This window comes from Heterodontus francisci, chromosome 20 (assembly GCF_036365525.1).
Source record: "Heterodontus francisci isolate sHetFra1 chromosome 20, sHetFra1.hap1, whole genome shotgun sequence".
Taxonomy (NCBI): domain Eukaryota; kingdom Metazoa; phylum Chordata; class Chondrichthyes; order Heterodontiformes; family Heterodontidae; genus Heterodontus; species Heterodontus francisci.
The window spans coordinates 70,738,038-70,764,869 of NC_090390.1; the positions used below are offsets into that span (position 1 = coordinate 70,738,038).

General features: G+C 41.9%; 1 protein-coding gene across 6 annotated transcripts in view; it reads left to right on the plus strand.

The window, feature by feature from the left end:
• Positions 1 to 7,065, plus strand: part of gpam (glycerol-3-phosphate acyltransferase, mitochondrial) — an 80,111-nt gene extending 73,046 nt beyond the window's left edge. For all 6 annotated transcript variants that reach the window (XM_068052996.1, XM_068053001.1, XM_068052998.1 and 3 more), the window contains exons 18-22: positions 88 to 213; positions 683 to 803; positions 2,603 to 2,671; positions 3,675 to 3,733; positions 4,333 to 7,065. In XM_068052996.1, the coding sequence (XP_067909097.1) occupies positions 88 to 213; positions 683 to 803; positions 2,603 to 2,671; positions 3,675 to 3,733; positions 4,333 to 4,446 (489 nt within the window). In that variant the 3' untranslated portion in view covers positions 4,447 to 7,065. The remainder of the gene's footprint in view (positions 1 to 87; positions 214 to 682; positions 804 to 2,602; positions 2,672 to 3,674; positions 3,734 to 4,332) is intronic.
• Positions 7,066 to 26,832: the final 19,767 nt, after the last annotated feature.

Genomic DNA, 26,832 nt, shown 5'->3' on the forward strand with positions numbered 1-26,832 from the left:
CCATAGTTATAATGCAGTGCGATCTTAGTTATGAATAGCACATGTGTTTCCAAATAATAACTAGGTCTTTGTTTAATGAATGAACAGGAGGATCTGAGCCCCAGTCCTACAGAGGAGACATGGGCTAATAAATATCCAGATGGTCTATCGTGGAGAAGTGATGAAGAAGATGACAGTGATTATGGGGAAGAGCAGCGAGACCGTTATCTAAAGGTTAAAATTTTAACCATTTCATTCTCAGTTGCAGTATAGTGTGGTTTGCTGCTCAAAGTAGAGAAGTGTTTACACGCTCACACATACTCAATTTGAAACACAAGCAGTGCTTTCTTGGATGTGCCCTTCGGTGCTGGTAATATTCTAGAGAAAATGTTACTTTTTATGTATCCTTTGGCGATTAAAGTGAGTGCGACTGATTGATCCCTCCTAACCACATTACTTAGCTCGTCCATCTGATTAGTCCATGCTAAGCACATGCAATTGGACCCGGCTAATCATCTGATTGATTTTCTATTACATGCTACCATTGTATTAGAGGGTCAGAGCTGTATTGCTGACTGTGTATTGTAAAGTGTTGCAAATCAATTCAAAAAGAATGCCTGCGAGCAATATTACACAAGATCAACTAGTGTATTTACATATTGTTTATGCAACTATAAATCATTTTAAAATTTAACTGTTCCAGGTGAGCCAATCTCCGGATCATCAGGAGTTCATCACCTTCCTACAGAGATTGTTGGGCCCTTTGTTGGAGGCTTACTTTGCAGCTGCTGTTTTTATTCAAAACTTCAGAGTTCCAGTTGATGGTAGGTTTTACTGAGGATGCAGCTGCACACTTGCAGTTTTGTTTTTTTTTAAATTATTAATTCATGGGATGTGAGTGTTGCCGGCAAGGCCAGCATTTATTTCCCATCCCTAATTGCCCTTAAGAAGATGGTGGTGAGCTGCCTTTCTGAACTAATGCAGTCCATGTGGTGTAGGTGCATCCACAGTGCTGTTAGGGAGGGAGTTCCAGCATTGATGAAGGAACGACGATATATTTCCAAGTCAAGATGGTGTGTGACTTGGAGGGGAACTTGAAGGTTGTGGTGTTCCCATGCATCTGTTGTCCTTATTCATCTAGGTGGTAGAAGTCACAATTTGGGAGGTATTTTCAAAGAAGCCTTGGTGAGTTGCTGCAGTGCATTTTGTACATGGTACATACTGCAACCACAGTGCGTTAGTGGAGGGAGTGAATGTTTAATGTGGTGAATGGGGTGCCAATCAAGTGGGCTGCTTTGTCCTGGATGATGTGGAACTTCTTGAGTGTTGTTGGAGCTGCACCCATCCAGGCAAGTGGAGAGTATTCATCACACTCCTGACTTGTGCCCTGTAGGTGGTGGACAGGCTTTGGGGAGTCAGGAGGTGAGCTACTTGCCACAGAATTACCAGCCTCTAACCTACTCTTGTAGTCACAGCATTTAGGTGGCTTGACCAGTTATGTTTCTGGTCAGCAGTGACTGACAGCAAATAAGAGTCTTCTAATTTTAGTTGATTATTTTTATCATTGAATAAGCAAGCAACTACATTAAATGTAAAGAAAGTGAGGCTTTTAAAGAAAAGCGGAATAACTTTTATTAATGTGGTTTTTTATCAGGGTGCTCACAAATGTGCTCACAAAGGTCCTGGAAAAGCACTGCAAATGCTCTTAGGTTTTGTAAATATTATAACAGAAATCTCCAGAGAAGAGTCATAAAAATCGTACTTACTAACTGGTGATGACTGCTTATAATAAAGAAAGTTTAGGTCAGTATTTGGTCAGTGTACTAAAATAAAAGCAAAATACTGCAGATGTTGGAAATCTGAAATAAAAACAGGAAATGCTGGAAATACTCAGTAGATCTGGCTGCATCTGTGGAGAGAAAAGCAGAGTTCATGTTTCAGGTCAGTGACCCTTCAGAACTGGCAAAGCCAGAAATGTAATAGGTTTTAAGCAAGTAAGGCAGGGGTGGGGCAAGAGATAACAAAAGAGAAGGTGTTGATAGGACAAGGTCACAGAGAATAACTGACCAGAGGTCATGGAGCAAAGGCAAATGGTATGGTAACGGTGTGGTTGGTATACTCTTGTGATAACTTATCTTTCCTCAGTCAGTGTTCAGTCTGGTAACAAGCTGTGACACATCATTTCTGAGTGCCTCAGTTTTATTTCTAATCTGGAAAGCTTGACCCTTATTTTTTGCGTGTGTAATTGATTTATTAAACATATGAGGTCTCCTGCTGTAAACTCGATCAGAATAACTGAGATTTTGGTCTGTAACAAACTATCCCCTAACATCAGCCGAAATGGAGAATGTCACAAATGCAACTTTTGGTACCTGTGTGCCACAGTGCCCAGTTCTGGTGTTGCTGGATCTGTGCTGCGTACATGCAGGACAAATTCAGCACTAATAAGACCAGCTACTAAGATGGAGCTGCTTTCATTAGGGAGTGTTTCCATAATATAAACAGAGTATAAAAGAGTTATTGTGTTATTTTTCCCTTTTCAAACAATGGTTTATTCATCTGTATGTGGTGGTTGAATGCCAATGGTTATGTTAACAGTTTTCAGAAATATGTTATTTTTCAGAAACTGAATACATCAGCAAGTTTCACAAGCATCTGATATCCAGAACAGAAATGAAGGTTGCAGTATTTGGTGAGTTCTCTGTAAATATATTATGGTCTTGTCATTCTAAATTAAATCCTTTTGCAAACCGCATCTATGAACTTGCAAAGTAAATGGTTATTATTCACATCCCTTTCTTTAAATGATGTGTGTTTACATGTCAAAGTAAACATTCTACTGCAGTTTTTAAAGGGGACCAGTAGTAGCCAGTTAAGCTTGGGCTTAACATCTACTCCAGAGAATAACATATCAAGCAATACAACATTCCCTCAGAACTGATGTGAAGCATTGACACAGATTTTGTGTTCAAATCCTGGACTGGGACTTGAATCCACAGCTTTCTGACTCAGAAGCAAAAGTAAACTGATACTGTCTGGTACATGTCTGATACATTCCAGGCATCACCCTATGAAAAAAAGGCTCAGAAGTATTTTGGACAAAAGAGTATGAAAGATAGTCATGTTGTGACCTTGAGCTTGGAAATTTAAAAGCTCCCATCAATTTACAAGCCACCCTAATTTATAAAGTTCTCAATTTAAATGCTAATTAACCCCAGACACCAATTAGATGTGTGCACTTAAACTGAGACAAGTCAGCATAAACAGCTCCACTTTAGCAGCTGCGTAATACACCCTGCATTCCATTGTATAATGTGCTTAAGTCCATTAGAATATTATTGAAGTTTGAAAGCTTGTGGCACATTTCAGGTGTTACACCCAAAGTATCATAACCACATAAAGAGGGAAAGGCAGCCATTCCATGCCTGTGTTTTCCTTGATCTGAAGCTGGAAATACAAAAGGACATTCCCATCTGCAAACTTCTCTCACTAAACAGCAAACTCTGATTGACCAGACAGTGTTTTCTTACTGTAGTTAGACTTGTGGCCTTAAAGGAAGACAACTCCATCTTGGCATTGGAGTAATTGTAACGTTACATGATCTATTACTCCTGTTATAGAATGTATCCTCCAACTTACTATGTGCAACACCAGAGGAGATCTGCTGGTTCAGTATGTTTTCTTCTGTTCTGTAGGTGAGAGTGCCACCTTCTGCCTTGCAAAAAGTGCAGTGAAGACTCTTAAAGATCTTGGGGTAAGTAATACGTTCCATGACCCCTTTCATTTGATTTCTGAGCTTCCACATAGCTGCATGTCTGGTTTCTTAACCAAGTTAAGTTGTAATATTACTGGCTGAAAGTTGTGAAATACAGGCAGAGACTGTAAAGTTATATCCCATTAAATTTACTGCTGTTAGTGACAAAGCCATCTTAGAAATTTCAGAAGCAGTTGCACCACCAAGAAGGTGGCGATTGCCTAGGGGTTCTGACAGCAACGTAAACAGAGGCACGGGCATTTTTTGGCAGTGGCAGGCTTCGTACTGAAGTAGTTACAGTCTTTACTTACTAGTCAGAAAAATTGCTTCAGTGTTGCTGCCTGTGCAGTATCTTCTCACGATCTTTTTGTTAAATCGAGGCCCCTGGAAATAAGTCTTCAAAACAGCTGCAGGTGTTGTAGCTCTTTCATGACATTATCACAGAGCTGCAGTGTTGTAGGTTTGTTTTCAGATGTCATTGTGAGAAGAGAATATTATGACTACTGCAAGTTGTGCGCTACATAAAAATGTCAAGTATTTTAAAATATATATATATATATATATATGTATATATAATATAAACAATTCTGCCTCTGCAGGTTTTTAAAGCGCAGAAGAGCGGAAGCTCCACCTTGGAACTGAGCAACACCTTTCTACCTCTCATTAATCGACAAAAACTGCTGGAGTACATCCTTAATTTTACTGTAGTATAAAAAATGCTCGCAATGTGTCGCAAATGGTAATTTACTGGCGTGGACTGATTAACCCATTTGAATCAGATAATTGATTGATATTCAGGAGCCAAAATGAATGTTTTACTTGCCGCATTCTCTAATTTGAGTTCTTTTCACTGTTTTAGTGAAGGGCCTATGGCTGGCTGGCTCCCCCATGCAATCTGGGCTAATGTACCATTCCATTCAGTGTCGCCTATCTGTGTCATTTGATGCAGGTATATGAAAGCGTGAGGCGCTGCCATCATTGCTGCTGGCTTGTTGAATATACTAATATTTTGTGATAGACCTAGAAACTACAAATGTTTGTTTGACCTTTAGTGCTTATGTAATTAATGCTTGTTACTTAATTTGAAGAGATTACACTATTCCTGACAAGTTATGTCATAAGTCATTGACTAGTGTCAAATTCAGCAATAATGAATGAGGTATCAAATTATCCTGGGTTCTTGGGACACTGGAGAGCATTGTTGCTGTGTGAAAGCCATTTACTAAAACAGATTCTGCTGTGCTGAAACCTAAGTGATCCAACACTGTGAGTTCTATTGAAATTAGGCTGTGAACTACACTGCAAGTATTTTTTTTTTTGGTTAGCATCTGCCATTCTCCTGACTTCACATCAGTACCTTCGAGCCAGTATAATTGTTCTGCAATCAGGAATGAATCGGTGTGCTTGCTATGGGCTTTATAAGAGGTCTTTACCTAAACCTATCTTTAACAACACCCACAATCTACTGGAAGATCAGCTATTTGCAAAAATGACTGTCTATGGAACGATTTAAACATTGCAATCAAAGAATTATTGCTACTTAACATACTTTCAAAAGATATGTTACCTTTAGGGCAACTTTTAACTGCAATATTGCAAATGGTAATCTTACTAAAGATATTTTATTCCTCCTCCCATCCTGTAGCTGGCAATCCATTCTCATGCGTGATGCCCAAATAGGGGACAGCATGTGACTTGGTCTCTGGTTTCTGCCAGTGCTGCATTAAACTGCTATGCTAAGAGTATTTAAACAAATGTGGCCTCAGCTGCAAGGAGATATGAAAGAGTAATCCAGATTGATATGTGCTGCTCTTTACCCCTTCCCTGTATGTGTGTCTCTCTTTCTTTTCTCTCCCTCTCAAACTCCCCTCTCTGTCTCCTGAGTCTGGCCAATTTGAGATTGGGAACTTGCTGTTTGAGGAGTCAAAATTGCTGATCCATACCCAATCACACTGTCCTGTATTAGTGACTGTTGACAATTATTTGATCTGTATTGTGTGTGTGCTGGATCTCAATTTACAGATTGCTTTAGGTTTACTGAAAAACAGGTTCAGCATATGTACTTAGATTAAGTCTGAAGTGACCAAGAGAAAAGCCATATAACTTCAAAAAGGCCAATGTTTTGAATAGGCATTAATTGTACCTTGGCAATAAGGTAGTCCTTCCAGCAGTTATATCTATTTTTTGCCAAGCAACATGCTGTAAGCACAGTGTGCATGACTACTAACCTAAGGACTGTAAGTTCAGATCCCAGCCTTGATGGATATTGTAACTGACTAACCATCATAAGGCACCTCCCCCAGCAATCAGATTGCCCACTGCATTGTAACAATGTATGGGGGTGGGGGGATAAAATGGCTTTTAAACCATCCCTAGTTTCAAAATGCATATCTGTTGTCAGATGATTACGGATTGACCTTGGTACCTGTGAAGTCTGCAGTAGCATTAACACTGACCAGTTGCGCTAGAGAATGGAATCATTTGTAACTTTGCATTATCTTACTGAAGGAACCACTTACAATATAGAGTCCAGCAAAGCTCAACTCCTCATTCTTCCACTACTGTGTAGGCATACAATTCATACCATCCTCAATATTTTGTCTTGTCCTTCTAAAAGGAGAGACTTCCTAATTAGAAGTTTTATGCTGGGAATACCATCAGTAAGAGAAGTTCATTTCTGTAAGCTGCATTTCCAGCTTCAACTTCTGTACTGAAAGAATGGTAAATCATATGGTGGACCATTTCATACTTTGGAATATAAAGAAAAAGCACTTCAGTATCATTAATAAAGGCTGGGATTAGAAAACCACTTTGTTGCTGTGAAATGTGTAAATACTGTAATACATTAACACTTTGTACATTTAATTTTATTGTGTACCTATTTATTGATGGTCTCAGCTACTTCCTGTTCATAGAGTTAACACAAACTCATGCTGATTGAATCTTGGGAGAGAAGAAGTTGGGCCTTAATGGTTAATGTTTCACATTATATAACTGAATAACTAACCCAATCACTCTTGTGGAAAACATCACCTTTGTGTTAGACCAAAGAGTTTCCACATATTAGTTGCACTGTATTTTAGCACATAATTGTTCATTTTCATGTATATCCCATTTCTAATATATGCAATATGTTCTGTATGTATAAAAGAGTATACTACATGTTGCATTATTTGATTTTTCAATTATATGAATGAGTGACTGCAAAACTCAAGTTGATTCTGCCTTGTGTTTGAGTGGGGGCGGAATTGTGTTGTATGCTTCTGGTGTAGGACGGGGTTTAAAGAAAAAACTTATATGCTGTAAATACAAAATAAAAACAGAAACTTTAACCTGTCTTTCCTCTTTCAGACGCTGACTGGCCTGCTGACGTATTTCCAGCAGTTTCCATTTTTGTTCAGGCGTATAGTTTGTTTATACCATAGGTATTTTCTTCTAACTTGTTTTAGGTTTTTAAAATCTGTTTTGTGTTAAAGTAGCATAGTAAGAAAAGGGTGAAGGATTTTATAGGAGTAGGATATTCTGAATTTCTAGACAGCTTAGAAGTATTGGGTCATACAAGTTTATTTGTCGTGTATGTTGGTGAGGACACAATTCTCACAAATTCTCTAAAATAGTGATATCAATTGAAATATATTTTATGCAATGAGATAAACGTGCAGCAGAATTTAACTTGCTGAAAAGCATTAGCTGGAAACAATTGCACTGATCTGCTAGGCTCAGGACTGTGAAATAACCTAGATTACTAGAAGCCTTAATTACATGGTGCTTCCAAAAGTAAGAGTGAGCTTAAGCCATTATAAAAGCCATACAGGAAATAAATGTGTCATGGATGTAAACACACAAAATATTAATAGCAGTTCACTGACTTTTTACCACATTTACCATGTCATCTACATTGTATGTTCTGTTTTCTGACATCAATAAAATCTGAATCTGTTTCAAGATGATTTAGATTTTGTGACAATGACCAGTGCTATGGAGATGATCCTGTCACCATTTTAAATTGGTACCTGCTTTCAACATGGCATCTGTCACAAATTCAGCTAACCAGTGGGCTATTTGTTGTGTGTTAACAGCAGTAAATAAGTCCTGAAAAAAGTAACTCCCCTCCCCACCACCAATTTCCTACCTCCTTCTCCTGAAGACTGTGACTCGTTGGGATACAGATCCAAGAATTCCATCAGCTTTCCAGTACCTCCCCAAAGTGGCCTCTTTTCATGAATGGTCCTGGTTATTGAACGTTGGCTGTATATCAACCATGCGAGCTGTCACAGCCAAGGCCAATCCTGCCCTTGGTTGACAGGAGCAACCACAAACATTCAAACAGACGGACTTTGCAGTGGGGATGGGGAGTCACTGGATGGAGATCCGGAGCAGATATGCCAGCCAATTCTATTCCCCCAACCCTAGCCCAGGGATACTGAGGCTGAGATCAGCTGGCTCAGCACAGGCTAGGTATTTAAACGTAGGACCTTTGTAGTCGGTTATAGCACACTGTGTACTTGGTGAACCACTGGGGGAATTCCATCAAAGATAGCTGAATATTTGATCTTATGTACTTTTGAGTTTCTAATGTATTCTAGCTACATTACTGCAAATTTAGCAACATTTGTTTAATGTCATGAAACAAATAAATGTAGGTAAAAGTACAAAACAGGAAAAGCTTGGCAGGTATAACTCAATCTTTAGGGTATTATGTAAGTTGTCTTGTCCATGATGGATGATCTTGACCAAGCTGAGAACTTCAAGGACTTAAGCTTTCATTCAGATACAAAACAAAATTACATTTTACCTTAACAAGGAAATCTTCTACATAATACTGTAGCCATAAGTTTATTCCATTCTGTTTTAGTGAGGGAAAAGGTTAATTGAGGAGGTTACTGTTTTCTTTATAGTGCAAACTAGCAATAGACTGTCATAGTATAAAATGTGCAAAATTCTATTTTAATTTTTGATTCAGTCCAAGGATGCTGCAAATTAGTGATGGAAATTGGAATGTTAAGATAAAAGGTTAGGATTGAGGTTGTAGTGTTCTTCAACCCAGCAGACTTGAACTCGACGTATTTTGCTGCCAGGACTGGTACAGCAGTATCCGTATCAGTGCTGGTCTAAGCTTTTGCATGGAATTAGTTTTTGACAATTGACTAATGCATGCAAAGGGTCTGAAGCTATTTATACAGGGCAGAATACACATTGTTTGTCAGATTTGCACCTTTTTGGTTATATTACTCATACAGGCATAGTTAATTTACCCTTTTTTACCAGGTATATATTGTACCACAAAATTAGGGCAGTGCGATGCATTCCGAAGATTATTAACCACTAAAGCTCAGTTGTACAAAATGAAGCTGCTTTTGCCCTTGACAGGAGTCTTGAGAACCTTTGGGAATGTGACACAAAACTTGGTTCTTGCTCAGGACATAATCATTACTGCAGAGCTGAAAGGACTGAGACGTTTCTGTACAGTTTTGAGCTGTTGTCTATCTTTGTGTAGTTTTATTTGTGGGAAGGGGGAGAATGAGAAAATGTGCAAGCGTTGAAACCTTTTTTTTGTGACTATTAATTGTAATCTTAATGTTTGAAATGCAAATTGTGGGAGACAGATCTCAAAGATCCTATATCTGGTTTGAGGAAAACTGTTTTGTCACTTTTATAAAATAAAAGTTTGTAAAAAAAAAAAGGTTTGTGCTGCTTTTTTCCGTGCTCTGGCATACCCTTTTCAGTGGCTTATGGACTACTCAGTATGTACCCTAAGTTTCTAACACCAGCTGGTTCATCAGAAAATATAGGGCAGGGACTGTTCTTTTCAGGACAATATACAGAAGAGAAAAGCTGCTTTTTTTCAGCTGTGCATTAAAATCTGCCTCAATTTTTCCCTAGACTGCCCATGGGAAAAATAAACACTAGCATTAACGTATTGATGAGCTAAAGCACAAATGGAAGTTTTACTCTGCACTGACCCAAAAAGTAGGCAATTATCTTTTAGCCAAAATTTTTTAAAAACTGGTGCTGAGAAGGTTATATGGTATCTGATAGAGGTTTTTAAAGGGTAAATAGATTGGGGTTCTCTGATCTTCTACCGTAACTTCGGAAACCCCCCGAGGAACAGCCTTTACTATTTCATAGAGTCATTATGACGGAAGGAGGCCATTCAGTCCGAATCCATGCCAGCTCTCTGTAGACCAATCCGTAAATGGTCATTTCTACAAGGTTTCTGACAAAGTTGCGGTGGGAGGTCAGAAGAACCCCTCATGGAAATTCAACTCTGCTGCTTCCATTAGTTGGCAAATCAGTAACAATGGAGCACAGGCTGAAGATTATTATTGGAAGAATAAGAAAATAAATGAAAGGGAAGTTAGATTTCCTTTTATACCGAGGGTTACTAGAACATATTTTATTGCCACATATGACCATTAAAGCAGAGGCTACAACATTAAAAAAGGAATTGGATAAAAAGAGCAATGTAAAAACAATATCGGGAAAGGGTAATAGAATGGTACAGCTTCAGTTGAAGAGCTAGCACTGGCTCTGGTGAGATGGACCGAATTGCCTTTATTTGTGAATCCACTTTGATTCCGTCAGAACAAATTTCATTTAAAAAGTTGACCAAACAATTAACACTGATCTTGAAATATTTTCGTTAGTGTTGCAATAATTCTTCTGTATACTACAGTTATATTCAAGGTGTATGACCATTTTTCTACGGTTATACTTAAGGTATGTGTTTTAAAGCAAAGTAAACTCAAGTTTAAAAAGGAAGGCACTGAGAGGAAAGGTGGTTTAAAATCTTTCAAAAAGACAGTAAGCATTAAGTGATTTATTAGCTTGTTCCCAGTAATCTATGAACACCTCACACCCATTGGGAAGTCTCTGGTCCCAGGCGCTCGGCAATGATTGTCTGGCAGGCCTTCCTTTTTGGTTGTGAACACAAGAAGGAAAAAAGGAACAATTTTTAAAAACTGGGGCAGGCTTTGGTAGGCTCAAAAGTTTAGAATGCAGGAAGGTTGGTAGGGGTTATTTTGTTTTAAGTCAAGTAAGGCAACCCATTTACATGGAGAAGTGTGGCATGTTCATTATTCTGTATTATGCAAAGATGAGTTGTTCTGATTGAAATAAGTGAACCAATCATAACTGTTGTTCTGTATATTCATCTGCTGTGAAATAGAGCAGCTTAACCATTCTTATCTAGCCAGTCTTGCCATGTGTTTTCTCATCACCGTCAAAAAGATTGAAACAAGTAACACTATATTCAAAAAATTTGATATCTGGTTTGTACTTCAAAGGGGTTACATTGTTACATCCATTGGGTTACGTTATCACCTACGTTGATTTGGAGCAGTATGGGAACACCTCTAAATGTAAGATGTTCAAAACCACTTACAGGAGTGGCAAGCTGTACTGTACCCAAGAAGATATCTAAGATAAGGCTCTGAACGTGTAGCAGCTACAATGTAGTAACCCTGTACCTGGCCAGCATGAGTGAACTCAGCACAGACCACATATCAAGCCTGATTGATATGATTCAGTTTCTCAATATAAACTGACTAAGGCACTGGGAGAGCTACAAGTGACCACACATTTAAGATCCAATGATGGCTGCACATTGATCAAAGTTATAAGGGAAATCATACGGCAAGTATATGCAAAGGAGTCATTTTGAAGATACAAAGTGGAATCAATAAAAGCCAGTAGAGTATATTGAGATGGTACAAACTCCAATGTGTTCAAACATTATAACCAGAGTTTTTTCTTTTAAATTAAATTGCCATATCTATTTTCCACTTCCAGCCTTTCTCAGTGATATAGTGCAATATTATCTGATGTCACTATACAAAGCATTTCAGATGGAACACGAAACTTGGTGCTTGTTTTGCCTTAAAAGTTGCAGATAATTACTGTGTCGTACTGTGATTCTAATCTTGCTCCTACAAAATGCCATGCTAAATAGGATTTCAAGTTAACTATGAATGATTTCCCCAACACAACCAGTTTCTTTGCACTTCCCTGCATTCGTATTAAAACAAATGGCATCTAAGCACATTTAACGAATGTTTGATGTCATTTAAGAAAAAGTGAACAGCAACTCACATTTATATAGCACCTTTAACATCATAAATTGTCCCAAGGTGCTTCACAGGCACATTATAAAACAAAATATGACTCCAAGCCACATGAGATACTAGGTCAGATGGCCAAAAGCTTGGCCAGAGGTAGTTTTCAAGTGTCTTAAGGGAGGAAAGCGCTGGAGAGAGATTTAGAGGTGTGCAGGAAGAGAATTTCAGAGTTTAGGGCCTAGGCAACTGAAGGCATAGCTGCCAATGGTAGAGTGATGCTCAAGAGGCCAGAATTAAAGGAGTCCAGATATCTCAGAGGGTCGTGGAACTGAAGGAGATTGCAGAGATAGGAGGGGCCAGGCCATGGAGGGATTTGAAAACAAAGATGAGAATTTTAAAATCAAGACGTTGCTTGACCGGGAGCCAATGTAGGTCAGTGAGCACAAGGATGATAGGGGAAGGGGACTTGGTATGAGTTCAGACATGGGCAGCAGAGTTTTGGATGACCTCAAGTTTATGGAGGGTAGAATGTGGGAGACCTGCCAGGAGTGCATTGGAATAGTCAAGTCTAGAGGTAACGAAGGCGTGAATGAGGGTTTCAGCAGCAAATGAGCTATGACGGGCGATGTTACTGAGGTGGAAATAGGCGGCCTTAGTGATGGCATGAATATGTGGTCAGAAGCTCATCTTGGGCTCAAATGTAACAGGTTGCAAACAGACTGACTTAATCTACTGGGGAGAGGGGTGGAGTCATTTGCTAGGGAATAGAGTTTGGAGAGGGGATCAAAAACAATGGCTTCAGTCTTCCCCACATTTAATTGGAGGAAATTTCTACTCATCCAGTATTGGACCTCAGATATGCAGTCTGATAATTTAGCAACAGTAGGAGAAGTCGAGGGAGGTGGTAGTGAGGTAGAGCTGGGTATCATGAGCATACCTGTGAAAACTGATGCTGTGCTTTGGATGATGTTGCTGAGGGGCAGCGTGTAAAATGGGAAATAGGAGGGAGCCAAGGATAGATCCTTGAGAGTCACCAGAGGTAATGAGGTGGGAGCAAGAAGAGAACCCATTGCAAGTGATATTCTGGATAGGATTAGGTAGATGAGAGTAGTTCCACCCAGCTGAACTACAGTGGAGAGGCTTTGGAGGAGGATGGTGTGGTCAACCATGTCAAAGGCTGCAGACAGGCCAAGAAGGATGAGGAGGGAAAATTTACCTTTGTCACAGTCACATCAGCTGTCATGAGTGATTTTGCTAGCTGTTTTGGTACTAGGCAGGGGCAGAAACCTAATGTCCCAGACATTTATCACCCTTTGCCCACTTGGCCTTTCTGATATTCCAGAGAGTTGCTTTGTCAGAGGCTTGGTAACCAGGCACTGCCTACTCACCCTGAGAAAGGCATGACAGCTAGAACAAGAGTTGAAAGTAACTTACAAAATGTGAGGAGGATAAGCAGTGGTTGACTGTTGAGGCCTATTATCAATATGTGTTAAAAAGATCTGTCAATTTCCAGCCTGGGTACTGGTGAGTGCCTACATACCTTGAAGAATGCTATGCTGTTCACTTAATCCTAAACAATGGGCACTGGCTCAATCTTCTTAGGCAATACCTCAGGATTAAGGATGACTTGCTTCCACTCCCGTTCGATAGATTCTGAGATGGCTAATAAGTCCAATATGTGATCTGCAAACTCTGCCACATGAGGGGCAGCTGGTGCTCGAAGGGCCAATTGATAAGTAGCTTGGAGGTTTCTGTGCTTCCTCCATTACCTTGACTTCACCTCTGAACGTTCCCGATGAAGTCCCTTGAGGTGTGCCATGCCTTCCCGAATGAGCTTTCTCCAGTGAGGACAGTCGTGAGCCAGGGATTCCCATGAGTTTATGGGGATGCTTGATCTCTTCAGGGATGTTTTAAGGACATCTCTAAAGCATCTCCGCTGTCCTGGGAGTCCCCTGCCGCGACCAAGTTCTGAGTAGAACAGCTGCTTCGGGAGTCTGGTGTCGGGCATTCAAATGACAGGTTGGCTTGGGAGGGGATACCGCTATTGGACGGCCTTTCTTGCCACTGGATTTGTAGGATCTTATGAAAACATCTCTGGTGGTACTTCTCCAGTGCTTTGAGGTGCCTGCTGTAGGTTGTCCAAGTCTCCAAAGCATATAGAAATGTAGGGATCACTGCTGCCCAGTAAACCATGATCTTAGTCTCTAGTTTGAGACCCTGATCCACAAATACTCTCTGTCGGCCGAAGGCTGAGCTAGCACATTGGAGGCAATGATGAACCTCATCATCTATGTCTGCCTTCACAGAGAGGAGGCTCCCAAGAAATGGAAAATAGTTTACACTTTCCAGGATCTCGCCATTGATCTTGAATGATGGGGGGAGGTGTTGTGCTGTGGGAGTTGGTTGGAAGAGGACGTTTGTTTTCCAAATGTTTAGTGAAAGACCCATTTTCTTATATGCTTCGGAGAAGGAGACAACAATGTCCTGGAGCTTAGTTTCAGAGTGAATGCACAGCCAAGTGTCATCTGCATACTGAAGCTCGATGACTGAGGTTGGAGTGATTTTGGGTTTGGATTGAAGACAGCATAGGTTGAACAGTTTCCTGTCTGTTCTGTAGATTATCACCACACCTGAGGGTAGTTTGCTGGTGGTGAGGTGCAACGTTGCAGTGAGGAAAATGGAGAAGACGGTCCGTGCAATGACACAGCCTTGCTTGATCCTGATCTTGACTGAGATAGTTTGTGCTGGTTCCGTTGGTGAGGATCACAGCTTGCATGTCATCATGGAGTGGACGGAGGATGGTGACAAACTTCTGAGGGCAGCTAAATTTTAGCAGGATGCTTGATAAGCCTTCACAGTTGACAAGAGTCAAAGGCTTTTTGAGGTTGAAAAAGGTAATGTACAGCGGTTGGCGTTGTTCTCTGCATTTTTCTTGGATTTGCTGCGCAGTGAAGACTATGCCCGTGGTGCCTCTCAATGGGCGAAAACTGCTCTGCGACTCCGGAAGGATATCTTCTGCCACAGGGAGGAGGGAATTGAAGAGGATCCTTGCAATGTGTTAAAAAGGATTTGTCAGTTTCCAGCCTGGGCACTTGAGACAGCCTACATACCCTGAAGAGTGGTATGCTGTTCATTTAACCCTAAACAATGTGCGTGTGTTGCTGGCTGAATGATAAAATAGCATTAGCTAGTGATCGTTGGCTTGCACTTCACCAGAATACTGCACCTTTTTTCAAAAAAAAAGTTTCTTTTCTACTTACTAAATACTGCCATTTGAACTTCGACCAGAGAAAAATCACTTCTGAAAAAAGTAAATAGATTTGATATGGATGAGTTAGGCTTTTAGAACAAGAACATGCTGGATTGGGCCTGAAAAGATAATTGTCTAGAATTTCTATAGGGACCTTCCTGATGATTAGCTGCAACATCAGTGGAGATCGACAGAATCCCTGGAGAAATGACACAAACGGATACTTACATCTTATCTACAGAGCTTTGCCACAGTTATGGCAATTGTAGAAATTCTCCCCTAAGATACAGCAAGAAAACTGACAAAGAAACAGTAAAGGGAAGGAGCTGAGGAGATAGGTATAATTAATATTAACTTGAGAGCTTTTACTTTGCTAAACTTATTAATGCAAGTTGCTCCAGGATAATTGGTGTGCATAATATTCTTGGTATGTATAATACAAAGTTTTATGTCTCCCTTCAGTAAAATACTGAGAATGGTGAGAATTTGCACATTGCAGAAACTAGATGGCACTAGACCATTACCTCACTGAGCTGAAGGTGTAATTCACTAAATGTACAAAATCAGCATTGAAAAGCTATTGGCTCAATAAAAATCAACAGGATTGGTTTTGTAACCTACATGTGTGAGTAAAATTGTGGAAGAAATTTATATTCATTTTGGACAGCAAAGGTAACCTTTGACCTCTTTAAACCCCTCTCCCCTCCAGCCGCTGCCTTCTTCCCCCTCCCTCTTATCCACCAAATCAGATCACTCCCCATTCCACCATTGGCTCCTACCTGCCCTAGCCCTGAACACATGGCCTAAGACATAATATAATCAATCTTGCTTCATGTTCAGTGTGTGTGAAGAGAGTTATCTGAGAGTTGTGATGTGCATGTGTGATTATTTGGCTACACGTTAAGTTACTTAACAGTGAAGCTGTTCATGAGTAGTGTGCTAAAATACTCAAGGAATACACTACATCAGTTTGTTCTTACTCGAGCGTCATTGCAATTCTTTAAGCAAGTCAAAGAGTCATTACGGCACAGAAGAAGGCAATAATGCCCATTGAGTCCATGCCGTCTCTGTAACACAATCCAGGCAGTCCCATACTCTCCGTTGTATTCTCGTAGCTCTGCAAGTTTATTTCCCTCACCTCAAGTGCCGATCCAATTTCCTGTTGAAATCATTAATCATCTCCACTCCCACCACCCTCATAGGCAGTGGGTTCCTGGTCATTACACTCGCTGTGTAAAAATGTTTCCCTTTTGCCTAAAACCTTCACTCTGTGTCCCCCAGTCCTTGTATGATCCGCCCTGGAATAATTCTGATAAATCTCTTCTGGACCCTCTGAAGAACTCTCACATCCTTCCTAAAACGTGTGGTGACCAGAACTGGATGCAATACTCCAGTTGTGGCTTAACCTTTCCTCCACGCAAGATGAGGTGGCAGGTTGTTCAACCTTGGCTGTCTAAGAGCGAAGACCAAAGTACGGAAAGTCCTCATCAGGGAACTTCTCTTTGCTGACGATGCTGCATTAACATCTCACACTAAAGAGTGTCTGCAGAATCTGATCGACAGGTTTGCGGCTGCCTGCAACGAATTTGGCCTAACCATCAGCCTCAAGAAAACGAACATCATGGGGCAGGATGTCAGAAATGCTCCATCCATCAATATCGGCGACCACGCGCTGGAAGTGGTTCAAGAGTTCACCTACCTAGGCTCAACTATCACCAGTAACCTGTCTCTCGATGCAGAAATCAACAAGCGCATAGGAAAGGCTTCCACTGCTATGTCCAGACTGGCCAAGAGAGTGTGGGAAAATGGCGTACTGACACAGAACACAAAAGTCTGAGTGTATCAAGCCTGTGTCCTCAGTACCTTGCTCTACGGTAGCGAGGCCTGGACAAAGTATGTCAGCCAAGAGCGACGTCTCAATTCATTACATCTTCGCTGCCTCCGGAGAATCCTTGGCATCAGGTGGCAGGACGTATCTCCAACACAGAAGTACTCGAGGCGGCCAACATCCCCAGCTTATACACCCTACTGAGTCAGCGGGGCTTGAGATGGCTTGGCCAGGTGAGCTGCATGGAAGATGGCAGGATCCCCAGGGACACATTGTACAGCGAGCTCGCCACTGGTATCAGACCCACCGGCTGTCCATGTCTCCGCTTTAAAGACGCGACATGAAGTCCTGTGACATTGATCACAAGTCGTGGGAGTCAGTTGCCAGTGATTGCCAGAGCTGGCGGGCAGCCATAAAGGCAGGGCTAAAGTGTGGCGAGTCAAAGAGACTTAGCAGTTGGCAGGAAAAAAGACGGAAGCGCAAGGGAAGAGCCAACTGTGAAACAGCCCTGACAACCAATTTTATCTGCAGCCCCCGTGGAAGAGTCTGTCACTCTAGTATTGGCCTTTATAGCCACTCCAGGCACTGCTCCACAAACCACTGACCATCTCCAGGCGCTTACCCATTGTCTCCCGAGATAAGGAGGCCAAAGATAAAGGCTCAGCATAACTTCCCTGCTTTTGTACTCAATATGTACTCACTATATATGAAGTCTAAGTTCCCACATGCTTTGCTAACAACACTTTCAATATGTCCTGCCACCTTCAAAGATTTATGCACATGAACCCCCAGGTCCCTCTATCCCTGTACATTTAGAACAGTGCCAATAAGTCTATATTGCCTCTCCCTATCCCTTCTGTCAAAATACATCACCTCATACTTCTCTGTATTAAATTCCATCTGCCCATTCTGCTGGAGACTATCTATGTCCTGCTGCAGTTGATTGATATCATCCTCACTGTCCGCCACACCTCCAAGTTCAGTATGATTGGCAAATTTTGAAATTTTACTCTGTATTCCAATATCCAAGTCATTTAAATATATCAAAAAAAGCAATGGTTTTTGCACTGACCATTGTCTACCATCCTCCCGTCTAAGAAACAACCATTTAGCACAACACACTTTTTTATCCTTAAGCCAATTTTTAAAATCTAAACTGACACTGACCCTCTTATTCCATGAGCCTCAATTTTGTTCACCAGCCTTTTATGTGCTACTTTGTCAAATACTTTCTTAAAATCCATGTAGACATCCATTGCATTCTCTTCATCAACTTTCTCTGCTACTTCAACAAAAAATTCAATTAGATTAGTCAAGTATGACTTGCCTTTTACAAATGTGTGCTGGCTTTCCTTAATTATCTCCAAGTGCCTGTTGATTTTTTTTCCCTGATAATTATTTCGAAAACCTTACCCACCACTGATGTTAAACTGACTGGCCTGTAGATACTGGGAATGTCCTTACACTCGTTCTTGAATAAGGGTGTCATATTTGCCACTCTCCAATCCTCTGGCTCCTCCCCTATAGGGGAACATAGGAACATAGGAGCAGGAGTAGGCCATTCAGCCCATCGAGCCTGCCCTGCCATTCAATACGATGATGGTTGATCATCCACTTCAATGCCTTTTACCCACACTATCCCCATATCCCTTTATGTCATTGGTATTTAGAAATATGTCAATCTCTACTTTAAACATACTCAATGTCTGAACTTCCACAGCCCTCTGGAGTAAAGAATTCCGAAGATTCACAACCCTCTGAGTAAAGAAATTTCTCCTCATCTCTGTCACAAGTGGCTTCCCCCTTATTTTGAGATTGCGTCCCCTGGTTCTAGACTCCCCAACCAGTCTGCATCTACCCTGTCTATTCTTTAAGTATTTTGTAGGTTTCAATGGGATCACCTCTCATTCTTTGAAACTCGAGAAAATACAGGCCCAGTTTCCACAATCCCTCTTCACAGGACAGCCCTGCCATCCCAGGAACAAGTCTGGTGAAGCTTTGTTGCACTCCTTCTATAGCAATAATATCCTTTTTAAGGTAAGGGGACCAAAACTGCACACAGTATTCCAGGTGCAGTCTAACCAAGGTTCCATACAATTGAAGTAAGACTTCAGTGCTTCTGCACTCAAATCCTCGTGATAAAGTCTAACATACCATTAGCCTTCTTAATTGCTTGCTGCACCTGTGTGTTAGCTTTCTTTTTTTATTCATTCATGGGATGTGGGCATCGCTGGCTAGGCCAGCATTTATTGCCCATCCCTAATTGCCCTTGAGAAGGTGGTGGTGAGCCACCTTCTTGAACCGCTGCAGTCCATATGGGGTAGGTAAACCCACAGTGCTGTTAGGAAGGGAGTTCCAGGATTTTGACCCAGCGACAGTGAAGGAACGGCGATATAGTTTCAAGTCAGGATGGTGTGTGGCTTGGAGGGGAACTTGCAGGTGGTGGTGTTCCCATGCAACTGCTGCCCTTGTCCTTCTGGGTGGTACAGGTCGTGGGTTTGGAAGGTGCTGTTTAAGGAGCCTTGGGACTTTGCTGCAGTGCATCTTGTAGATGGTACACACTGCTGCCACTGTGCGTCGGTAGTGGAGGGAATGAATGTTTGTGAATGGGGTTCCAATCAAGCCGGCTGCTTTGTCCTGGATGGTGTTGAGCTTCTTGAGTGATGTTGGAGCTGCACCCATCCAGGCAAGTGGAGAGTATTCCATCACACTCCCGACTTGTGCCTTGTTGATGGTGAACAGGCTTTGGGGAGTCAGGAGTGAGTTACTCGCTGCAGGATTCCTAGCCTCTGACCTGCACTTGTAACCACGGTATTTATATGACTACTCCAGTTCAGTTTCTAGTCAATGGTAACCCCTAGGATGTTGATAGTGGAGGATTCAGTGATGATAATGCCATTGAATGTCAAGGGGAGATGGTAAGATTCTCTCTTGTTTGAGATAGTTATTGCCTGGCACTTGTGTGGCGCAAATGTTACATGCCACTTATCAGCCCAACCCTGGATATTCTCCAGGTCTTGCTGCATTTCTACACGGACTGTTTCAGTATCTGAGGAGTCGTGAACGGTGCTGAACATTATGCAATCATCAGCGAACATCCCCACTTCTGACCTTATGATTGAAGGAAGGTCATTGATGAAGCAGCTGAAAATGGTTGGGCCTAGGACACTACCCTGAGGAACTCTTGCAATGATGTTCTGGAGCTGAGGTGATTGACCTCCAACAACCACAACCATCTTCCTTTGCGTTAGGTATGACTCCAACCAGTGGAGAGTTTTCGCCGATTCCCATTGACTTCAGTTTTGCTAGGGCTCCTTGATGCCATACTCAGTCAAATGCTGCCTTGATATCAAGGGCAGTCACTCTCACCTCACCTCTTGAGTTCAGCTCTTTTGTCCATGTTTGAACTAAGGCTGTAGTGAGGTCAGGAGCTGAGTGGTCCTGGCAGAACCCAAACTGAGCATCACTGAGCAGGTTATTGCTAAACAAGTGCCGCTTGATAGCACTGTCGACAACACCTTCCATCACATTACTGATGATCGAGAGTAGACTGATGAGGTGGTAGTTGGTCAGGTTGGATTTGTTCTGTTTTTTGGGTACAGGACATACCTGGGCAATTTTCCACATTACCGGGTAGATGCCAGTGTTATAGTTGTACTGGAACAGCTTGGCTAGGGGCGTGGCAAGTTCTGGAGCACAGGTCTTCAGTACTATTGCCAGAATATTGTCAGGGCCCAGAGCATTTGCAGTATCCAGTGCCTTCAGTCGATTCTTGATATCACACGGAGTGAATCGAATTAGCTGAAGTCCAGCATCTGTGATGCTGGGGACTTCAGGAGGAGGCCAAGATGGATCATCCACTCAGCACTTCTGGCTGAAGATTGTTGCAAATGCTTTAGCCTTATCTTTCGCACTATTGTGCTGGGCTCCCCCAACATTGAGGATGGGGATATTTGTGGAGCCACCTCCTCCAGTTAATTGTTTAATTATTCACCACCATTCACAGCTGGATGTGGCAGGACTGCAGAGCTTCGATCTGATCCATTGGTTATGGGATTGCTTAGCTCTGTCTATCGCATGCTGCTGCTTATGCAGTTTGGCACGCTAGTAGTCCTGTGTTGTACCTTCACCAGGTTGATACCTCATTTTGAGGTATGCTGGTGCTGCTCCTGGCATGCCCTCCTGCACTCTTCATTGAACCAGTGTTGGTCCCCTGGCTTTGTGGTAATGGTCGAGTGGGGGATATGCTGGGCCATGAGGTTACGGATTGTGGTTGAGTACAATTCTGCTGTTGCCGATGGCCCGCAGTGCCTCATGGATGCCCAGTTTTCAGTTGCTAGACCTGTTCAAAGTCTATCCCATTTAGTACAGTGGTAGTGCCACACAACATGATGGAGGTTATTCAGTGACTTATTGACGAGGACACCAAGGCCCCTTTGAACATTTCCACTTTCTAATCTCTTACCATGTAAGAAATACCCTGCACGTCTATTCCTCCTACCAAAATGGATAACCTCACATTTTTCCACATTATATTCCATCTGCCATGTTCTTGCCCACTCACTAAGTCTGTCCAAATCCCCTTGAAGCTGTTTTGCATCTTCCTCACAACACATATTCCCAACTAGTTTTGTGTCATGTGTTAGCTTGGAAATATTACATTTGGTCCCAACATCCAAATCATTGATATATACTGTGAACAGCTGGAGCCCAAGTCTTTGTGGTACCCCATTAGTAACAGCCTGCCAACGCGAGAATGACCCGTTTATTCCTACTGTCTGTTTTCTGCCTGTTAACAAATCCTTAATCAATGCCAGTGTATTACCTCCTATCCCATGTGCCTTAATTTTGCTAACCAACCTCCTGTGGGGAACTTTATCAAAAGACTTCTGAAAATCCAAGTGTACTACGCCCACCAACTCCCCTTTATCAATTCTGTTAGTAACATCCTCAAAAAACTCCAACAGGTTCATCAAACGTGATTTCTCATTCAATAAATCCGTGTTGACAATGCCCAATCAGATCATTATTATCCAAGTGTCCATTTATCACATTCTTTAGAATAGATCCTAACATTTTCCCTACTACTGATATAAGGCTAACAGGTCCGTAGTTCCCTTTTTTCTCTCTCCCTCCCTTCTTAAATAGTCGGGTGACATTTGCTACCTTCCAATCTGCAGGAACCATTCCAGAATTTATAGAATTTTGGAAGATGATCATCAATGTATCCACTATCTCCATAGCTACCTCTTCTAACACTCGGGGATGTAGAATCTAGGGAAAATTGGAAGATTTTGGTAAGCCCTTCCACTATCTCCACTCCCACTTTCTTTAGCAACCTGGAATGCAAGCCTTCTGGAGCAGGTGACCTATCTGCTCCAAGTAGAGCCAACCTTTCCAGTATATCCTGCCTCTCAATTTTCACCACATCCATTACCTCTAACATCTCTGCTTCAACCGATATTTTGTCAGCACCCTCTTCCTTAGTAAACACTGATATAAAGTACTCAAGTATTCTAGCCTTGCCCCATGCCTCTAAGCATATATCACCCTCTTTATCACCCTATTCGAAGCCACCCTTCTACTTACTACCTGCTTACTATTTATATGCTGGGAGAAGATTTTTGGATTCCGTTGTGTTAACTGCCAATTTATTCTCATATTCTCTCTTGCCAGTCTTATTTTCCTCTTCACTTCCCATATCAAATTATTGTATTTAGCCTGGTTCTCACTTGAAGAATTCACTGGGCATGCATCATATACCCTCTTTTTTCATTTCATCATATTCCCTCATCATCGACGGAGCCCAGGCGTTGGTTGCCCTACATTTTGCCCTTGTCTGATTGTATCTGGCCTGTACCTGAAACATCTCTTCCTTAAAGATCACCCATTGTTTCATTACTGTTTTTCCTGTCAATCTTTGGTTGCATTTTATCCTGAGTAGATCCTCTTTCATCCGATTGAACTTAGCCCTTTTTGAATTTAGAAGTCCTACTTTAGATTGTTCCTTGCTCGACTCCATTATTAATCTAAACTTTATGATAAGATGTGGTGTTCCCCCTTAGACACTTGGCCCACCTCATTCCCCATCACCAGATCCAGTAATGCCTCCTTCCTATTTGGACCGAGAAGATTTAGATTTTTGTTAGATTTAGATTTAGAGATACAGCACTGAAACAGGCCCTTCGGCCCACTGAGTCGGTGCTGAACAATAACCACCCATTTATACTAATCCTACATGAATCCCATATTCCTACCACATCCTCACCTGTCCCTATATTTCCCTACCACCTACCTATACTAGGGGCAATTTATAATGGCCAATTTACCTATCAACTTGCAAGTCTTTTGGCTGTGGGAGGAAACCGGAGCACCCGGAGGAAATCCACACAGAGAGAACTTGCAAACTCCACACAGGCAGTACCCAGAATTGAACCCGGGTCGCTGGAGCTGTGAGGCGCGGTGCTAACCACTGCGCCACTGTGCCGCCAGTCAAGAGAGTTCTCCTAAACTCATTTCAGAGATTCTTCCCCCTCCATACCCTTTACTCTAAATTTATCCCAATCGACATTTGTGTAATTGAAGTATCCCAATATCACCATTCTATAGTTCTTGCACATCTCTGTGATTTCCCTGCAGACTTGCTCCTATCTCTCTCTCACCATTTCCCCCTTTTTAAAAGCTATTTACAGGCACTGACAGCTGTTACTTACCCAACCAATCACCTCGTAGCTTTCTTGTGATGTCACTGTTGAACTTTTTCCTTATTTTTTCAAAACTCTGGCGCGCCTGGACTGGCACCTCAATATTCCAGAGTATAGAATCTTCAGGGGTGACAGGGGAGGGGGTAAAAGAGGAGGTGGTATTGCACTGTTGATCAAGGAATCAATTACTCCAGTAAGGAGGGATAATATCTTAGATGTTTCCTCAGATGAGGTCATTTGGGTAGAACTTAAAAACAAAAAGGGGGCAATCACTTGGCTGGGCGTGTACTACAGGCCACCAAACAGTCAGGGAGAGATAGAGGAGCAGATATGTCGGCAAATCTCAGAGAGATGTAAATATAATAGGATAATAATAGGGGATTTCAACTTCCCCAGTATCAGCCGGGATAGTCTTAGTGCAAAAGGCTTAAAACGGGCAGAATTCGTAAAGTGCATACAGGAGAGCTTTTTGAACCAGCACGTAGAATGTCCTACAAGAGAAGGGGCAGTACTGGACCTAATCCTAGGGAATGAAGCCGGACAAGTGGTAGAAGTGTCAGTGGGGGAGCATTTCGGGGATAGTGACCATAACTCTGTAACACTTAAGGTAGTTATGGAAAATGAAAAAGAGGGATTGGAAATAAAAGTACTGAATTGGGGGAAGGCCGCTTTCAATATGATAAAATAGGATCTGGCCAAAGGGGACTGGGAGCAGCTACTTGTAGGAAAGTCTACATCAGACCAGTGGGAGTCATTCAAAAAGGAAATAGTGAGAGTTCAGGGATTGGATAAGGAAAAAAAAGGCTTATGGCAGATTCAAAGCACGGAAAACAGCGGAGGCCCTAGAGGAGTATAGAAAGTGTACTCTCACTATTTCCTTTTTGAATGACTCCCACTGGTCTGATGTAGACTTTCCTACAAGTAGCTGCTCCCAGTCCACTTTGGCCAGATTACTTAAAAAAGTAATTAGGAGAGTGAAGAGGGTACATGGAAAAACACTGGCGGGCAAGGTAAAGGAAAATCCCAAGGCGTTTTATAAGTATATTAAGGGCAAGAGGATAACCAGGGAAAGAGTAGGACCCATTAGTGACCAAAGTGGCAATCTGTGTGTGGAGCTGGAGGACATAGATGAGGTTTTAAATTATTACTTTTCATCTGTGTTCACTATGGAGAAGGATGATGTAGGTGTAGAGATCAGGGAGCGGGATTGTGATATGCTTGAACATATTAGCATTGAAAGGGAGGAAGTATTAGCTGTTTTAGTCGGCTTAAAAGTGGATAAATCCCCAGGCCCAGATGAGATGTATTCAGGCTGTTATGTGAGGCAAGCGAGGAGATAGCAGGGGCTCTGACACAAATTTTCAAATCCTCTCTTGCCACAGGAGAGGTACCAGAGGATTGGAAGACAGTGGATGTGGAACCATTATTCAACAAGAGTAGTAGGGATAAACCAGGTATTTACAGGCCAGTGAGTCTAACATCAGTGGTAGGGAAAGTATTGGAAAAACTACTGAGGGACAGGATTAATCACTTGGAGAGGCAGAGATTAATCAGGGATAGTCAGCATGGCTTTGTCAGGGGGAGATTGTGTCTAACAAACTTGATTGAATTTTTCGAGATGGTGACTAGATGTGCAGATGAGGGGAAGGCAGTTGATGTAGTCTACCTGGACTTCAGTAAGGCTTTTGATAAGGTCCTGCATGAGAGATTAGTTAAGAAGGTAAGAGCCCATGGGATCCAGGGCAATTTGGCAAATTGAATCCAAAATTGGCTTAGTGGCAGGAGGCAGAGGGTGATGGTCAAAGATTGTTTTTGCGAGTGGAAGCCTGTGACCAGTGGTGTACCACAGGGATCGATGCTGGGACCCTTAATGTTTGTAGTGTACATTAATGATTTAGACGTGAATATAGGAGGTATGATCAGTAAGTTCGCAGATGGCATGAAAATTGGTGGTGTTGTAAATAGTGAGGAGGAAAGCCTTAGATTACAGGACGATATAGATGGGCTGGTAAGATGGGCGGAGCAGTGGCAAATTTAATTTAATCCTGAGAAGTGTGAGGTGATGCAATTTGGGAGGACTAACAAGGCAAGGGAATATACATTGACTCCACCATTGGTCTCCATGCCTTCAGCTGGCTAGGCTCTAAGCTCTGGAATTTATTGTGTTATTGGTTTTCAACACAAATGTACCAAACACTATGAGACTGCTTGTTAAGTTAAACAAAGGGTTCTTTATTAAAGAATAACAGAATTACAGGAGAGTTCTACAATACACATGCTGCCTCCTGACTAACACTGCTTCAACTACATTAATGATTTAGACGTGAATATAGGAGGTATGATCAGTAAGTTCGCAGATGACATGATAATTTGTGCTGTTGTAAATAGTGAGGAGGAAAGTCTTAGATTACAGGACGATATAGATGGGCTGGTAAGATGGGCGGAGCAGTGGCAAATGGAATTTAATCCTGAGAAGTGTGAGGTGATGCATTTTGGGAGAACTAACAAGGCAAGGGAATATATAATGGGTGGTAGGACCCTAGGAAGTACAGAGGGTCATAGGGACCTTTGTGTCCTTGTTCATAGATCACTGAAGGCAGCGGCACAGGTAGATAAGGTGGTTAGGAAGGCATATGGGATACTTGCCTTTATTAGCCAAGGCATCGAATATAAGAGCAGGGAGGTTATGATGGAATTGTATAAAAAGCTAACTAGGCCACAGCTAGAGTACTGTGTACAGTTCTGGCCACCACACTATAGGAAGGTTGTGATTGCACTGAAGAGGGTGCAGAGGAGATTCACCAGGATGTTTGTGGGCTGGAGCATTTCAGCTATGAAGAGAGACTGAATAGGCTAGGGTTGTTTTCCTTGGAGCAGAGAAGGCTGAGGGAGGGCATGATTGAGGTATACAAAATTATAAGGGGCATTGATAGGTTAGATAGGAAGAAACGTTTTCCCTTAGCGGAGGGATCAATAACCAGGGGGCATAGATTTAAGGTAAGGGGCAGGAGGTTTAGAGGGGATTTGAGGAAAAATATTTTCACCCAGAAGGTGGTTTGAATCTGGAACACACTACCTGAAGGGGTGGTTTAAGCAGGAACCCTCACATCATTTAGGAAGTATTTAGATGAGCACTTGAAATGCCACAGCATACAAGGCTACGGGCCAAGTGCTGGAAAATGGGATTAGAATAGTTAGGTTCTTGATGGCCGGCCCAGACATGATGGGCCGAAGGGCCTGTTTCTGTGCTATATAACTCT